An 18,311-nucleotide genomic window follows, 5' to 3' on the forward strand; every position below is an offset into this window, starting at 1 on the left:
GCTGGATCTGCTCCTAGATCACCTGGAAAGGAAAGTGGCCTTTATTAGGACCTGGAGCTAATAGGCAGAGCATGAACTTGGCTGTTTATGGTTCCAAGTGCCCATGGTGGTAGCAGAGGAGGAGCCTGGAAAGAAGGCCTTGGAGATCTGCCAAAAATGCAATCTGTGCCCTACCCTTCTAGACTGAGAGCCCCTGTGGACAGAGCCATGTGCTAAGTATTTGGAGAAAGGCAAAGGGAACATCCCAGGGAGTCTCCAGCCTCTGGGGGAAACGCAGCCCTTAGCCTCAGAAAGCCTCAGTGTGCTGGGGGGACATCGCCTCCAGCTCTCATCTTCTCAGAGAGCCCCCAGGCAGATCAGGGACAAAAAGCCCCTGGCTTGGAGGGGCTCCAGTGTAACAGAGAGGCACAGCATAACTCCAGGGTCCTCACTCTGATAGAAGGGACAGGATGACATACTTTTATTGTACAAGAGAGTAGTACATTTGAGGAGAGGGGCTCCTAACTTTCTATAGATATAGTAGTAGCTACCCCATCCTCCTCGGAGCCCCAACATACAAATATGTCTCTTTCTCCCACTCTATCCTGCCCCTGAGCAGGAAGACAGCTGGAGTATATGTTCTCAGTTTATCCAGATGTCACGAGGAAACCCCCATCCTTCATGCTCCCTCAACATTCTTGAGCCCTTGGGACACCTCTCCAGATAATGTGATGGGGGCATTGCCACATCACCAAAGCCATGGGCCACTGTCCAGAGCTGGGGTGCAGATGACTATAGCCCTACTCTCTCCCATCCAGAAGTAGCCTATTGCCTTGTGATAGTGTTCCCCTGCCAGTTAGTGCCACCCTACCCCATGTCTATCCTCCATACAAGTGCCCTTTCTTTTTTCTTTTCTTTTCTTTTTTTTTTTTTTTTTTTTTGAGACAGAATCTTGCTCTGCCACCCAGGCTGGAGTGCAATGAAATGATCTTGCTTCACCGCAACCTCTGCCTCCCAGGTTCGAGCCATTCTCCTGCCTCAGCCTTCTGAGTAGCTGAGGTTACAAGTGTGCGCCACTACATCTGGTTAATTTTTGTATTTTTTTTTTTTTTTTTTTTTGAGACGGAGTTTCGCTCTTGTTACCCAGGCTGGAGTGCAATGGCGCGATCTCGGCTCACTGCAACCTCCGTCTCCTGGGTTCAGGCAATTCTCCTGCCTCAGCCTCCTGAGTAGCTGGGATTACAGGCACGCGCCACCATGCCCAGCTAATTTTTTGTATTTTTAGTAGAGACGGGGTTTCACCATGTTGACCAGGATGGTCTCGATCTCTTGACCTCGTGATCCACCCGCCTCGGCCTCCCAAAGTGCTGGGATTACAGGCTTGAGCCACCGCGCCCGGCGTTTTTGTATTTTTAGTAGAGATGGGCTTTCACTATGTTGACCAGGCTGGTCTTGAACTCCTGATCTCAGGTGATCCACCCACCTTGGCCTCCCAAAGTGCTGTGATTACAGGCATGAGCCACGGCGCCTGGCCCCCAGTCTTGGCTTTGTCGCCCATCCTGGAGTGCAGTGAGCTCGATCTTGGCACACTGCAACCTCCGCTGCCCAGCTTCAAGCGATTCTCTTGCCTCAGCCTCCCAAATAGCTGGGATTACAGGCGTGCACCACTATGCCTGGTTAATTTTTGTTTTTTGGTTTTTTTTTTTTTGAGGTGGAGTTTCGCTCCTGTTACCCAGGCTGGAGTGCAATGGCGCGACCTCGGCTCACCGCAGCCTCCGCCTCCTGGGTTCAAGCAATTCTCCTGCCTCAGCCTCCTGAGTAGCTGGGATTACAGGCACGCGCCGCCATGCCCAGCTAATTTTTTTTTTTTGTATTTTTAGTAGAGACGGGGTTTCACCATGTTGACCAGGATGGTCTCGATCTCTTGACCTCGTGATCCACCCGCCTCGGCCTCCCAAAGTGCTGGGATTACAGGCTTGAGCCACCGCGCCCAGCAATTTTTGTATTTGTATTTTTTTTTATTATTATTATTTTTTTTTTTTGAGACGGAGTTTCGCTCTTGTTACCCAGGCTGGAGTGCAATGGCACGATCTCGGCTCACCACGACCTCCGCCTCCTGGGTTCAGGCAATTCTCCTGCCTCAGCCTCCTGAGTAGCTGGGATTACAGGCACGTGCCACCATGCCCAGCTAATTTTTTGTATTTTTAGTAGAGACGGGGTTTCACCATGTTGACCAGGATGGTCTCGATCTCTCGACCTCGTGATCCACCCGCCTCGGCCTCTCAAAGTGCTGGGATTACAGGCTTGAGCCACCGCGCCCGGCAATTTTTGTATTTTTAGTAGAGACGATGTTTCATCATGTTGGCCAGGCTGGCCTTAAACCCCTGACCTCAGGTGATCTGCCCGCCTTGGCCTCCTAAGTGCTGGGTTTACAGGCACCAGTTATTGTGCTTGCCCCACAAGTACCCTTTCTAACTGAGGGCAACTATAAAGGAAGTAGGGCGTTAGAAGAATAGTAGTGGGCCCTGTTCCCAGAAGGGAGGAGGAGGGAGAAAAAGGGGGTACTTAGGGTACCCTGCCCACAGGCAGGCCCCAGACAGCAGCTGGAGATAGCCAAATGTTAATCACCAATTAGCAGAGTTCAGGTGGAAAGGGCAACTCTATTATGTGTAAAATGGACTTAATGTGGCAGGAGCTGTGGGCTTAATTTCTTGAGATAAGATGCTTTTAGGCTAATTAGCAGGTCTATGCCTGATATAAAGGAGCTGGGGCCTGATTTCTTCAGCAGGCTAAGAAGAAGGTCCAGAAGGCAGGGGAAGGACACCCCTATCTGTCCTTCTTCTGGAAGAGCTGGAAAGGAAGTCTGGTAAGAGAGGTGGAGACGGGGATGGATGAGATGACCTGAGGGGAGGTGGCTCTTGGCAACTCTGAGATGCTCAGCAGCCCTGGCATCTTACTTTCTCTTCCTCTATGTGAGAAATGAGAAGATCCTCAGGTGCGGTGGCTCACACCTGTAATCCCAACACTTTGGGAAGCTGAGATAGGAGGATCACTTGAGCACAGGAGTTCTAGACCAGCCTGGGCAATGGATTGAGACTTGATCTCTACAAATGATTTTAAAAATTAGCTGGGCATGGTGGTACATGCCTGTGGTACTAGGTACTCAAGAGGGTGAAGTGAGAGGATTGCCTGAGCCCAGGAGGTCAAGGCTATAGTGAGCCACGATTGTGCCACTATACTCCAGCCTGGGCGACAGAACAAAAGCCCGTCTCAAAAAAAGAGAAAGAGAGATGAGAAGGTAGTGCTGATGGTTCCTTTATTTATTTTATTTATTTGAGATGGAGTCTCGCTCTGTCACCCAGGCTGGAGTGCACTGGCACAATATCAGCTCACTGCAACCTCTGCCTCTCAGGTTCAAGCGATTCTTGTCTCTCAGCCTCCTGAATAGCTGAGATTACAGGCACGCACCACCACACCTGGCCAATTTTTGTCTTTTATGTAGAAACAGCGTTTTACCATGTTGGCCAGGCTGCTGTTGAACTCCTGATCTCAAGTGATCCACCCACCTGGGTCTTCCAAATTGCTGAGATTACAGGTGTGAGCCCTAATGGTTCCTTTAACACCCATGTGACCAAAGCAGGAGATCAGCTCCTGCCTCCCACTTATCTCTAGGTTTAGCTTTGTTTTCCAGAGCTTGGGAGGAAGGTTCCTCACTGTTCTTTTTTTTTTTTTTTTTTTTTTTTTTTTGAGACAGAGTTTCGCTCTTGTTACCCAGGCTGGAGTGCAATGGCGCGATCTCGGCTCACCGCAACCTCCGCCTCCTGGGTTCAGGCAATTCTCCTGCCTCAGCCTCCTGAGTAGCTGGGATTACAGGCACGTGCCACCATGCCCAGCTAATTTTTTAGATTTTTAGTAGAGACGGGGTTTCACCATGTTGACCAGGATGGTCTCGATCTCTTGACCTCGTGATCCACCCGCCTCAGCCTCCCAAAGTGCTGGGATTACAGGCTTGAGCCACCGTGCCCGGCCTTTTTTTTCTTTTTTTGAGACAGAGTCTCACTCTGTCACCCAGGCTGGAGTACAGTGGCATGATCTCGGCTCACTGCAACCTCTGCCTTCGATTCAAATGATTCCCCTGCCTCAGCCACCCGAGTAGCTGGGACTACAGGTGCGCACCACCATGCCTGGCTAAGGCTAATTTTTTGTATTTTTTTGTATTATTATTATTATTATTTTTTGAGACGGAGTTTAGCTCTTGTTACCCACGCTGGAGTGCAATGGCGCAATCTTGGCTCACCACAACCTCCGCCTCCTGGGTTCAAGCAATTCTCCTGCCTCAGCCTCCTGAGTAGCTGGGATTAGCGCCACCATGCCCAGCTAATTTTTTGTATTTTTAGTAGAGATGGGGTTTCACCATGTTGACCAGGATGGTCTCGATCTCTCGACCTCGTGATCCACCTGCCTCGGCCTCCCAAAGTGCTGGGATTACAGGCTTGAGCCACCGTGCCCGGCCATTTTTTGTATTTTTAGTACAGACGGGGTTTCCCCAAGTTAGCCTGGATGGTCTCGATCTCCTGACCTTGCGATTCACCTGCCTCAGCCTCCCAAAGTGTTGGGATTACAGGTGTGAGTCACCTCGCCAGGCCTCACCCAGGCTAATTTGTAACATTTTTGTAGAGATAGAGTCTCACCATGTTTCCCAGGCTGTTCTTGAACTTTTAGGAATCCTCTCACCTTGGCTTCCCTAAGTGCTGGGATTATAGGCATACCCATGGCACCCAGCCTAGTCCACCTCTTAGGTTTCGTGTCCCTTCTAGTCACTAACTTCAGTGCATAGTACCCCTCACCTTCCCCCAAGGTGTTGCCCCAACCACTTAGAAAAGTTCCAAACTAGCTGGGCACAGTGGCTCATACCTGTAATCCCAGCACTCTGGGAGGCCGAAGTGGGTGGATCATGAGGTCAAGAGTTCGAGACCAGCCTGGCCAACATGGTGAAATCCCGTCTCCACTAAAAATACAAAAATAAATAGCCTGGCGTGGTGGCACACACCTGTAGTCCCAGCTACTCGAGAGGCTGAGGCAGAAGAATTGCTTGAACCTGGCAGGGGGAGGTTGCAGTGAGCCAAGATAGCACCACTGCACTCAAGCCTGGGTGACAGAGCGAGACTCCATCTCAAAAAATAAAAAAGAAAAGGTTCAAACCTCAGGGTTTGGCTCCTCCTCAGCTTTCAGAGCCCCCACTGGTTGCTCTCTCAGCACAACCTGGCCCTTTTCTGTCTTAGCTCAGGAAATAACCCTGGAAGATGGTGGCCATGAAGACCTTCACTCCAATGCTGCTGTCCCTGTTCCTGGCAGTGGGACTAGGAGAGAAGAAAGAGGGTCATTCCCGGTAGGAGTGGTGAGAGGGAAGGGATGGGGCAGAGGAGGGGCTGGGGGATGACAGATTCCAGATTTGTTTCAAGGGGGAGGTGAGAAAGGGAGGGAATCTAGACTAAGAGGTAGGAAGCAGCCGGGTGCAGTGGCTTGAGCCTGTAATCCGAGCACTTTGGGAGGCTGAGGCAGGTGGATCACGAGGTCAAGAGATCGAGACCATCCCAGTCAACATGGTGAAACCCCATCTCTACTAAAAATACAAAAAATTAGCTGGGCATGGTGGCACGTGCCTGTAATCCCAGCTACTCAGGAGGCTGAAGCAGGAGAATTGCCTGAACCCAGGAGGCGGAGGTTGTGGTGAGCCGATCTCGCGCCATTGCACTCCAGCCTGGGTAACAAGAGCGAAACTCCGTCTCAAAAAAAAAAAGAGGTAGGAAGCTCCAGGGAAATACCTGCTGGAGGTGTGAGTGCAAAGTGAGCACTGAGCCAGAAAGGCTTTACTGTGTGCCACTGTTACAGTGAGAGAACTGTGGGTCATTCTCAGGAGGGACTTGCTCGTGGCTAATTGTCTGAAGATGACAGAATCTCCCTTCCCAATGAATGCTTTAACTATTTATTTATGCATGTTTGCTTCTTTTCTTTTTTAATTAATGATTTCTTATTATTATTTTTTGAGATGGAGTCTCTCCGTCTCCCAGGCTGGAGTGCAGCGGCATGATCTTGGCTCACTGCAACCTTCGCCTCCCAGGTTCAAGCAATTCTCCTGCCTCAGCCTCCGGAGTAGCTGGGACTACAGGCACGCGCCACCATGCCCTGCTAATTTTTTGTTTTTTTTGTTTTTGTTTTTTTTTTTTTTTTTGAGACGGAGTCTCGCTCTTGTTACCCAGGCTGGAGTGCAATGGCGCGATCTCGGCTCACCGCAACCTCCGCCTCCTGGGTTCAGGCAATTCTCCTGCCTCAGCCTCCTGAGTAGCTGGGATTATAGGCACGCACCACCATGCCCAGCTAATTTTTTGCATTTTCAGTAGAGACGGGGTTTCACCATGTTGACCAGGATGGTCTTGATCTCTCGACCTCGTGATCCACCCGCCTCGGCCTCCCAAAGTGCTGGGATTACAGGCTTGAGCCACTGCGCCCGGCTTATTGTTATTATTATTATTATTATTATTATTATTTTTTTTTTTTCTGAGACAGAGTTTCGCTCTTGTTACCCAGGCTGGAGTGCAATGGCGCGATCTCGGCTCACCGCAACCTCCGCCTCCTGGGTTCAGGCAATTCTCCTGTCTCAGCCTCCTGAGTAGCTGGGATTACAGGCACGAGCCACCATGCCCAGCTAATTTTTTGTATTTTTAGTAGAGACGGGGTTTCACCATGTTGACCAGGATGGTCTCGATCTCTCGACCTCGTGATCCACCCGCCTCGGCCTCCCAAAGTGCTGGGATTACAGGCTTGAGCCACCGCGCCCGGCATTATTATTATTTTTAAAGATGGGATTTCACCATGTTGGTCAGGCTGGTCTTGAATTCCCAACCTCAGGTGATCCACCCACCTTTGCCTCCAAAGTGCTTGGATTACAGGCATGAGCCACCACACCCGGCCAGTTATTATTATTATTTTTTTTTTTTCTGAGAGGCTTCTCCTGCCTCAGCCTCCTGAGTAGCTAGGATTTACAGGCATGCGCCATCACACCCGGCTAATTTTTATATTTTTAGTAGAGACAGCATTTCACCATGTTGGTCAGGCTGGTCTCAAACTCCTGATCCACCTGCCTCGGCTTCCCAAAGTGCTGGGATGACAGGCATGAGCCATGGTGCACAACCCTTTTTTTTTTTTGAGATGGAGTTCTGCTCTTTGCTCTTTTTTTTTTTTTTTTTTTTTTTTGAGACGGAGTTTCGCTCTTGTTACCCAGGCTGGAGTGCAATGGCGCGATCTCGGCTCACCGCAACCTCCGCCTCCTGGGTTCAGGCAATTCTCCTGCCTCAGCCTCCTGAGTAGCTGGGATTACAGGCACGCGCCACCATGCCCAGCTAATTTTTTGTATTTTTAGTAGAGACGGGGTTTCACCATGTTGACCAGGATGGTCTCGATCTCTCAACCTCGTGATCCACCCGCCTCGGCCTCCCAAAGTGCTGGGATTACAGGCTTGAGTCACCGCGCCCGGCTGCTCTTTGCTCTTGTTGCCCAGGCTGGTGTGCAATGGTGTTATGTCAGCTCACTGCAACCTCTGCCTCCCAGGTCCAAGCAATTCTCCTGTCTCAACCTCCGGAGTAGCTGGTATTACAGGCATGTGCTACTATGCCCGGCTGATTTTTGTATTTTTAGTAGAGACGGGGTTTCTCCATGTTGGTCAGGCTGATCTCGAACTCCTGACCTCAGGTGATCCACCTGCCTCAGCATCCCAAAGTGCTGGGATTATAGGCGTGAGCCACCTCACCTAGCCCTCTGATCCCTTTTTGCCCAGAATCCAGAGCCATATACACTGAGGCTATAGGAAGTGCACCCTGGAGCTGAGGATAAAGCCTGGGGTGGGGTGGGGGAGTGGACGCATTGACTACAGAGAGTCTCCATAGAAACAGACTGGTTTGTTTTCGAGTGAGTGACAGTCATTCACCCTGGCATTGTGATTTTCCCCCCCATTTCTGCCCCTTCTCTGCACCCTTGATTCCAGTCTTCTCCCCTCCCTGCCTCTTGGATCTCATGCTAAGGTGAGCAGCCCTCAACCTCGAAGCCCCAGGTACGCCGAGGGGACTTTCATCAGTGACTACAGTATTGCCATGGACAAGATTCACCAACAAGACTTTGTGAACTGGCTGCTGGCCCAAAAGGGGAAGAAGAATGAGTGAGTCGTTAATTGCACTCCTCCTGTTCCCTGTGCCAGGCTCTACCTTTGTAAGTTCAGAGGAGGCTACCAGCTGTGGCCACACAGGCCACGTGATGCACAACCCCAGGTGGCACCTTTCACCAGGCAAGGATGGGAGTTAGACATGGTAGCTGGACCCTCACTTGGGCAGCAGTCCAGACTAGGGGTAGAACCAGGACTATTCCCAATCCTTTACTTCTTTTTTTTTTTTTAGACGGAGTTTTGCTCTTGTTGCCCAGGCTGGAGTGTGCAATGGCGTGATCTCGGCTCACCGCAACCTCTGCCTCCCAATTTCAAGTGATTCTCCTGCCTCAGCCTCCCAAGTAGCTGGGATTACAGGCATGAGCCACCATGCCTGGCTAATTTTGTATTTTTAGTAAAGACAGGGTTTCTCCATGTTGATCAGGCTGGTATCTAACTCCCGACCTCAACTGATCCACCTGCCTCAGTGGTAGGTGAATTGTTTGAGCTCACAAATTCGAGACCAGCCTGGGCAACATGGTAAACGAAAAGTACAAAAGTTAGCTGGGTGTGGTGATTATAGTTTCAGGTACTCAGGAGGCTGAGATGGGAGGATGGCTTGAATCTGGGAGGTAGAGGTTGCAGTAAGCCAAGATGGTGCCACTGCACTCCAGCCTGGGCAATACAGTCAGACCCTGTCTCACAAAAATAAATAAATAAATAAAATAAAAAATGAAGATCAACTGCCCTCATCCTTCTTCCCGCTCTATGCCAAGTCTCTTTCCCTGCCGTCTCTTATCAGCATGGTAGATTTTGAAAAGCTGTTCACTGGTAGAGGCAGCTGAAGGCCAGCAGTGTGGGGGTTGAGTGGAGAAAGGTATCCTCTGCTTTTGGGGTTGAGGTACTAAAAAATTCAAGTGATGGCCGGGCGCGGTGGCTCACTCCTGTAATCCCAGCACTTTGGGAGGCTGAGGCGGGTGGATCACGAGGTCAAGAGATCGAGACCATCCTGGTCAACATGGTGAAACCCCGTCTCTACTAAAAATACAAAAAATTAGCTGGGCATGGTGGCACGTGCCTGTAATCCCAGCTACTCAGGAGGCTGAGGCAGGAGAATTGCCTGAGCCCAGGAGGCGGAGGTTGCGGTGAGCCGAGATTGTGCCATTGCACTCCAGCCTGGGTGACAAGAGCGAGACTCCATCTTAAAAAAAAAAAAAAAAAAAAAATTCAAGTGTCCCTAGACTGGAGTCTCTGCAGCCCACCCACTCTCTAATCTGTACCTTCCCAGCTGGAAGCACAACATCACCCAGAGGGAGGCAGAGGCACTGGAGCTGGCCAGTCAAGCTAATAAGAAGGAGGAGGAGGCAGTGGAGCCACAGAGGTGAGTCAGGGCACAGAGGAGGGGAAGGAGCCAAGCCTCCCACCCCACCCCCACCTCGATGTTCCCTCTCCCTGACCCCAGAGCAGGGCAAGGACCTGTGATAAGCATCCTCTTCCTCTCAGAGTTCAAAGAGGGGTCTTCATTGAGCAAACTCCTGGAGGTCAGCCGGAGCTTAAGGAAGAAGCCTTGGAGGAACAGGGGAGGGGTGCTAGGAGGAGTTTCAGGGACAGGGTTTCTAAGATTGATGACTTCATGCATAGCAGAGTCCCTGTCAGGAGAAGGCCGGGAAAGAAGAGACTCAGGTCCTGGCCTTGCCACCTTGAGAAGGCTGTTTGTGAAAGAAAGGGGGATCTTCCCTGGCTCACTCCCCTGAAACCAGTTATCCCCTCTCTGAATGGCACAGGTCATTTCAAAGAGTGAGTGTGCCCAAAGTACTCTCTGCGTTCTGCAGCACTTGCAGAGGTAGATGGGTGGAATATTTCACACCAGAAGGCTATTTGACTCTTCCTGCGTGAGGGGTCCATATTCCCCAGGCAGGCCACGCTGGATGGGGCTGGCAGAAAGAAGGCTCCAGATCTCATAGCTGAGCCAATGGAGAGGCAGCTGTCAGCTCCTCCACAATCCGTGGCTGCCCCTCGGTGTCTCCAGCCCCATGTTTACTCTCTCTGGGTGAGGCCCAGGCTAAAATAGTCAGCCAGAGGCTGATCCTTTGCAGGTCCACACCCAAGAACCCCAGCAATGAAGATTTGCTTCGGGACTTGCTGATTCAAGAGCTGTTGGCCTGCTTGGTGGATCAGACAAACCTCTGCAGGCTCAGGTAGGGGAGCGTGGTGCCGTACAGCGGTTCTAACTTGAGCTTCGGTAATAGACATGGCTTCAGATCTTTGCCCCTCCATGTGCTGGCTGATTACTAGTCTTTCTGAACCCCAGTGTTTTCATTAAAATCAGAGGTATAGAATCATTTCAAGGGATTGTTGTGAGCTTTAAATAAGAGAATGCAAGTGGAAAAATACAAAGAAGAAAAAAAACAACAACAAAAAAGACAAGTCAAGCGGAGACCTGAGGGCCACATTTGAGGAGTAGTAAGAGTTCAGCAAGGTTAGCAGCTCTGATGACTATTTGTTCTTCCTCACTCTTCCTGCGAGGTGCTGCTCTCTTCTCCCCTGCCTGTCCCTACCCAGTGAGCAAGCCCATCCTGTGTTCTGCCCGTCCCTACCCAGCGAGTGAGCCCATCCTGTGTTCTGCCTGTCCCTATCCACCGAGCGAGCCCCATCCTGTTCTTTCTCTGTACTATTGGGCCATGGCACCTTCCTGGTGGTGGGAGCCATGTTGCCTTTCTCTGTAGCCACTGCTGGCTTCAGTGGTCTCTTGAATCTACCTCACCAGCTAGAAAATTCTTCAGTCCATTCCTTATGTCCCAGAATTGAGGGACTAAATGTTTTGAAGAGACCTGTCCAACTAAAGGGTGAGACAGGAATCTCATGATGCAGACAGGAGGCATGGAAGCCAAAACACTTTAGACTTTGATGCTGAGCAGCTGGGGAGAAACTGAGGGGGCAAATCTGGGACAGGAATCTCAGGAAGGGAAGAAGGGACAGGAGTGTGAGCAAATCAGCGAGGAGACAGTGTGCAAAAATCTCTTTAGGGAGGTAGATAACAGTCTCTGTACTTTTGTAAATTATTTTGATTACTTATCATTAAAATGGTAATTTGACAGGGCAGAGATGGGAGCATTTGCTTGAGGCCAGGAGTTCTAGACTGCAGTGATCTATGATTACACCTGTAAATAGTCACTGCACTCCAGCTTGGGCACCACAGTGAGACTGTCTCTTAAAAACTAAGTAGCCGGGCGCGGTGGCTCAAGCCTGTAATCCCAGCACTTTGGGAGGCCGAGGCGGGTGGATCACGAGGTCAAGAGATCGAGACCATCCTGTTCAACATGGTGAAACCCCGTCTCTACTAAAAATACAAAAAAGTAGCTGGGCATGGTGGCACGTGCCTGTAATCCCAGCTACTCAGGAGGCTGAGGCAGGAGAATTGCCTGAACCCAGGAGGCGGAGGTTGCGGTGAGCCGAGATCACGCCATTGCACTCCAGCCTGGGTAACAGGAGCAAAACTCCGTCTCAAAAAAAAAAAAAAAAAAAACAAAACTAAGTAAACTGGCTGGGCATGGTGACTCACGCCTGTGATCCCAGTACTTTGGGAGGCTGAGGTGGGCGGATCACTTGAGGTAAAGAGTTCAAGACCAGCCTGGCCAACATGGTGAAAATGCAAAAAAAAAAAAAAAAAAAAGAAAAAAAACAAACAAAAAAACCTAAGTAAAATGATAAAAATAAAAATTTTTTAAAAGGTGATTTAAAGGTAGGAGGGATTCAACAATGGCTGAGTACCAGGAGAAATGTGCTTGGCTGACTCCAAGGCCATAACAACCTTCCTTTCTACCACTTCTCCTTTCCCCACTCTCCCAGGTCTCGGTGACTCTGACCACACCCAGCTCAGGAATGGATTCTGCCCTTCACTTAGCTCCTGCCTCAGCCCCACTCCGGAGTAGCTAAGAAAAGCCAAACCAATAAAGTCTATGCTGAGACAAGTTGAGCCCATTGTGAAAATTTATTCAAATGACTACTGAGCACTAACAGGGCACGTTTGTCTTTGTGTATCTCTGTATGTGCTGGCACCACCCAATGGAAAAGAAATATGGTCTAGGCATGGTGGCATATGCCTGTAATCCCAGTACTCTGGGAGGCTGAGGCTGGAGGATTGCTTAACCCTAGGGGTTCAAGACCAGCTGGGTAACATAGTGAGACCCTCGTCTTTTTTTTTTTTTTTTTTTTTTTGAAATGGAGTCTCACTCTGTTGTCCAGGCTGGAGTGCAATGGCATGATCTCAGGCATGATCCATCGTGCCAGCCTGAGACCCCATTTTTAGAATAAAATAAAAAAAAGGAATGAGTTCGGTAGTGCTAGCCTGTCATACCAGCGCTTTGGGAGGCCGAGGTAGGCGGATCATCTGAGGTCAGGAGTTTGAGACCAGCATGGCCAACATGGCAAAATCCCATCTCTACTAAATGTACAAAAATTAACTGGTCATGATGGCAGGCACTTGTAGTCCCCGCTACTCCAGAGGCTGAGGCAGAAAAATCACTTTGACCCAGGAGGCATCACTTTGACCCAGGAGGCGGAGGTCGCAGTGAGCTGAGATTGCGCCACTGCACTCTAGCCTAGGTAACAGAGTAAGACTCTGTCAAAAAAGAAAGGAAAAGAAAAAGAAAATATGGCCGGGCGGGGTGACTCACCGCCTGTAATCCCAGCACTTTGGAAGGCTGAGGTGGGTGGATCATTTGAGGTCAGGAGTTCGAGACCATCCTGGCCAATGTGATGAAACCCTGTCCCTACTAAAAATACCAAAAAAAAAAAAAAAAAAAAAAAAGTCAGGCATGTTGGCACACACCTGTAATCCCAGCTACTCAGGAGGCTGAAGCGCAAGAATTGCTTGAACCTAGGAGGCAAAGGTTGTAGTGAGCCAAGATTGCACCACTGTGCTCTATCTAGCCTGGTGACAGAGTGAGACTTTTTTTTTTTTTTGAGACGGAGTTTCGCTCTTGTTACCCAGGCTGGAGTGCAATGGTGCAATCTCGGCTCACTGCAACCTCTGCCTCCTGGGTTCAGGCAATTCTCCTGCCTCAGCCTCCTGAGTAGCTGGGATTACAGGTACGCGCCACCATGCCCAGCTAATTTTTTGTATTTTTTTAGTAGAGACGGGGTTTCACCATGTTGACCAGGATGGTCTCGATCTCTCAACCTCGTGATCCACCCGCCTCGGCCTCCCAAAGTGCTGGGATTACAGGCTTGAGCCACCGCGCCCGGCGGCAGAGTGAGACTTTGTTTTCAAAAAAAAAAAAAAAAGGAAACATGGTTTTTATTTGCATCTGTTAACTCATCTACTTACTCTACCAACACTTATTGGAAAGTAGATATTGGCAGAGCTGTGTTCAACACGGTATACTCAGCAGTGAAGAAAACGGACACAGTCTGCCAGTTCAAATGGCCATCATTAAAAAATCAGGAGACAACAGATGCTGGAGGGGATGTGGAGAAATAGGAACGCTTTCACTCTGTTGGTGGGAGTGTGAATTAGTTCAATCACTGTGGAAGACAGTGTGGTGATTCCTCAAGGATCTAGAACTAGAAACACCATTGGACCCAGCAACCCATTACTGGATATATACCCAAAGGATTATAAATCATTCTACTATAAAGACACATGCACACATATGTTTATTGCAGCACTATTCACAATAGCAAAGACTTGGAAGCAACCCAAATGCCCGTTAATGATAGACCAGATAAAGAAAATGTAGGCTGGGCGAGGTGGTTCATGCCTGTAATCCCAGCACTTTGGGAGGCAGAGGCAGGCAGATCATAAGGTCAGGAGTTCAAGACCAGCCTAACCAACATGGAGAAACACCATCTCCACTAAAAATACCAAATTAGCTCGGCATGATGTCACATGCCTATAGTCCCAGCTACTGGAGAGGCTGAGGCAGGAGAATGGCTTGAACCCGGGAGGCAGAGGTTGCAGTGAGTGAGCCGAGATTGTGCCATTGCATTCCAGCCTGGGTGACAGAGCAAGACTCTATCTCAAAAAGAAAGAAAGAAAAGGTGGCACATATACACCATGGAATACTATGCAGCCATAAAAAAGGATGAGTTCATGTCCTTTGCAGGGACATGGATAAAGCTGGAAACCATCATTCTCAGCAAACTGATACAAGAACAGAAAACCAAACACTGCGTGTTCTCACTCATAAGTGGATGTTGAACAATGAAAACACATGGACACAGGGAGGGGAACATCACACATTGGGGCCTGTCAGGGGGTGGGGGGCTGGGGAGAAATAGCAGGGGGTGGGAAGATAGAGGAGGGATAGCATTAGAGATACCTAATGTAGGTGGTTCGGTGATGGATGCGGCAAACTACCAATGCACATGTAAACCTGCGTAACAGACCTGCGCGCTCTGCGCATGTTCCCCAGAACTTAAAGTATGATAAAAAGAGAAAGAGGCCGGGTGCGGTGGCTCAAGCCTGTAATCCCAGCACTTTGGGAGGCCGAGGCGGGTGGATCACAAGGTCAAGAGATCAGGACCATCCTGGTCAACATGGTGAAACCCTGTCTCTACTAAAAATACAAAAAAAATTAGCTGGGCATGGTGGCACGTGCCTATAATCCCAGCTACTCAGGAGGCTGAGGCAGAATTGCCTGAACCCAGGAGGCGGAGGTTGCGGTGAGCCGAGATCGCGCCATTGCACTCCAGCCTGGGTAACAAGAGCGAAACTCCATCTCAAAATAAATAAATAAATAAATAAATAAGAAAGTAGACACAATCCTTGCCTCCAAAGAGCTTAAAGTCTGGTGACAAAGACTTCTAGTTTTTTTGTGGTTTTGTTTGTTAGTTTTTCTAGGACAGAGTCTTGCTGTGATCCCCATGCTGGAGTACAGTGCTGCAGTCATAACTCACTGCAACCCCCAGCTCCTGGGCTCAAGCAGTCTTGCCACTTCACCCTCCCGAGAAGCTGGGAGTAGTTGGGACTACAAGCATGTGCCACCACACCTAGCTAATAAAAAAAAAAAAAAAAATTGTGTGTAGAGAAAAGATCTGATCCTTTTGTAGTGCATGAGTGGGAAGACTGGGTATTCACGGGCATGTGAGAGATGTGCCACCCTTGAGCCTTCTTACAGTGTTGCTACATTACCATTCTGAGATGAAAAAAAAAAAAAAGGTCTCAGCCAGGTGCAGTGGCTCACGCCTATAATCCCAGCACTTTGGGAGGCCAAGGCAGGTGGATCAAATTCCTGAGGTCAGGAGTTTGAGACCAGCTGGGCCAACATGGTGAAACCTCGTACAAAAGTTAAAAAAAAATTAGCCAGGCGTGATGGGGAGTGCCTGTAATCCCAGCTACTCTGGAGGCTGAGGTGGGAGAATTGCCTGAACCTGGGAGGCAGACGTTGCAGTGAGCTGAGATTGCACCATTGTACTCCAGCCTGGGCAACAGAGCAAGACTCCCTCTCCAAAAAAAAAAAAAAAAAAAAAAAAAAAAAAAAAAAATCAGGGAGTGGGTTTCTTGCCCCTGTCAGAGCACGGTCCTGCTTCTTGTCCTCTGCTCTGGGAGGCCCAGGTAACTGTGCTGCAGCTTCTGTCACCCAGTGACCTGCATATACTGGGAGATCCATAGCTAAGACAGCAGGACACCCCAGAAGCCGGGAAAGTAACACCTTGATCCCTTGTGTACTCTTCTCTAATCCACAGGATGGGCCATCAACCCACAAAAGACACAAGGTGCAGGACCAGCTGTAAAGCTCCTAAAGTCACTTGGCCAGGTTTCATTGTGTGTATTGGTGGTATGGCCTCTGCTAACAGGTATAAAACAAGTTAATGCAACCCGTCCACTCATGCCGTGGGAATGACTGCAGCACTCCCTTCTCTGCAGGCTGAGGGACCATCGTGGAAGAGGTGCATGCATGAGATTGTATGAGCTGGATTAGATGAGTGGTGTGTGGTCACAAGAGGGACTTTATTTTAAATCCTTTTTTTTTTTTTTTTTTGAGACGGAGTTTCACTCTTGTTACCCAGGCTGGAGTGCAATGGCATGATCTCGGCTCACCGCAACCTCCGCCTCCTGGGTTCAGGCAATTCTCCTGCCTCAGCCTCCCGAGCAGCTGGGATTACAGGCACCTGCCACCATGCCCAGCTAATTTTTTGTATTTTTAGTAGAGACGGGGTTTCACCATGTTGACCAGGATGGTCTCGATCTCTTGACCTTGTGATCCACCCGCCTCGGCCTCCCAAAGTGCTGGGATTACAGGCTTGAGCCACCGCGCCCGGCTATTTTAAATCCTAATCTGACCTGTGATTTCTGATTTACCCAGAAGTGCCTCCAAAGTGTCTATCTGATGTACTACGCTTTCTGTAGGAACACTTATTCACTGCAAGTTTCCTCCAAAACAACCCTTGATGCTGTTGCAGAAATCACAGACCGTGAAGCTTGTAAACATCCACACATTCTTTCCAGAGCACTTATATTTTCCCCAGCATACAAGCCCTGAGTCCAGGGGGTTGTTGTGTGGAGAGCTACCCATCTTGCGGCTGCCTAAGACCACCCTTCTGTCTGTAAGTTATCCTACTAAATTACCTAAAACCAAAATTAAGAAATCAAATCAAATCAGGGAGAGAGTGGCAAGGAGATTTGCCCAAGGGCTGGCAGTGAGCAAAATGCAGAGTGTAAGACCATGGGAGGGGTGGGACTGTGGCTCAAGGCATTCTACTAACCAAACCAAATTCCTGGTTTTTTTTTTTTTTTTTTTTTTTTTTTGAGACAGTCTTGCCCTGCCACCCAGCCTATTTTAAATTTTCTTTTCTTTCTTTCTTTTTTTTTTTTTGAGACGGAGTTTCGGTCTTGTTACCCAGGCTGGAGTGCAATGGCGCAATCTCGGCTCACCGCAACCTCCGCCTCCTGGGTTCAGGCAATTCTCCTGCCTCAGCCTCCTGAGTAGCTGGGACTACAGGCATGTGCCACCATGCCCAGCTAATTTTTTGTATTTTTAGTAGAGACGGGGTTTCACTGTGTTGACCAGGATGGTCTCGATCTCTTTTTTTTTTTTTTTTTTTTTTTTTTTTTTTTTTTGAGACGGAGTTTCGCCCTTGTTACCCAGGCTGGAGTGCAATGGCGCGATCTCGGCTCACCGCAACCTCCGCCTCCTGGGTTCAGGCAATTCTCCTGCCTCAGCCTCCGGAGTAGCTGGGATTACAGGCACGCGCCACCATGCCCAGCTAATTTTTTGCATTTTTAGTAGAGACGGGGTTTCACCATGTTGACCAGGATGGTCTCGATCTCTCGACCTCGTGATCCACCCGCCTCGGCCTCCCAAAGTGCTGGGATTACAGGCTTGAACCACCGTGCCCGGCTTGTAGGCTTTTTTAGCCTTTTAATTTTCTACCTCATGAAAGCAGTGCAGTGCATGGTTAATAGCAATTATTATATTATCGTTATCTTAAAGGGTTATGATAAGGCTTTAAATGAGATCACCATGATGAAAAAAGGAAGATAATGTTTACAAAATGCCTAGCACAATACAAAGCCCACAGTAAGAACATTGTACAAATGGAAAAAAGCTAATGTCTTTTTTTAGAGTTGGGGGTTTCCCTCTGTTGCCTAGGCTACAAGTGCAGTGGTGTGATCATGGCTCAGAGCAGCCTCAAACTCCTGGGCTTGAGATCTTCCTGCCTCAGTACTCCACCCACTTCTGCTCTGTGGCTGAGATTATATTAATAGGTGTGAGCCACCATGTTCAGCTCAAAACTAACTTTTTTTGATTCACCAACATCCTCCAAAGACATCCAAGACCCCAGAAATGTAGATTCAAATTTCTCCCCAAGACAATCAGTTCTATCATGGAGAATCACTAAAACACACCCTCTGAACAAAGGCTTGCTCTAAATTGTGTGTACAGACTCCAAAAGCTCCAGGAATTTAAAGGAATAGAAACCAAGGATGTCAGAGCTGAAAGAAACCTTAGAAATCAACTGGAGGCGGAGTGCCGCAGCTCACACCTGTAATCCCAGTACTTAGGGAGGCCAAGGTGAGAGGATCGCTTGAGCCCAGGAGATCAAGACCAGCCTGGGAAAGAAAGCCAGACCTTGTCTCTATGACAATTTAAAAAAATTAGCCAGGGACGGTGCCATGCATCTGTAGTCTCAG

At 49.1% G+C, this 18,311-nt stretch overlaps 1 protein-coding gene and 1 non-coding gene across 2 annotated transcripts; both read left to right on the forward strand.

The window, feature by feature from the left end:
- The first annotated feature begins 2,762 nt into the window (after positions 1–2,762).
- GIP (gastric inhibitory polypeptide) lies at positions 2,763–12,190 on the forward strand. Its single transcript, XM_039476671.1, has 6 exons — positions 2,763–2,845; positions 5,262–5,368; positions 8,021–8,191; positions 9,462–9,554; positions 10,270–10,371; positions 12,023–12,190. Exons 2-6 carry the CDS (start codon positions 5,283–5,285, stop codon positions 12,030–12,032), a joined length of 462 nt encoding a protein of 153 aa, XP_039332605.1. The 5' UTR covers positions 2,763–2,845; positions 5,262–5,282; the 3' UTR covers positions 12,033–12,190.
- A 3,024-nt stretch (positions 12,191–15,214) lies between these two features.
- LOC120367058 (small nucleolar RNA U13) lies at positions 15,215–15,318 on the forward strand. Its single transcript, XR_005581558.1, has one exon. It is a non-coding gene; the product is annotated as a small nucleolar RNA U13 (small nucleolar RNA).
- The last annotated feature ends 2,993 nt before the right edge of the window (positions 15,319–18,311 follow it).

The sequence above is a fragment of the Saimiri boliviensis genome, chromosome 17 (assembly GCF_048565385.1).
Source record: "Saimiri boliviensis isolate mSaiBol1 chromosome 17, mSaiBol1.pri, whole genome shotgun sequence".
In the NCBI taxonomy this organism is placed as follows: Eukaryota; Metazoa; Chordata; class Mammalia; order Primates; family Cebidae; genus Saimiri; species Saimiri boliviensis.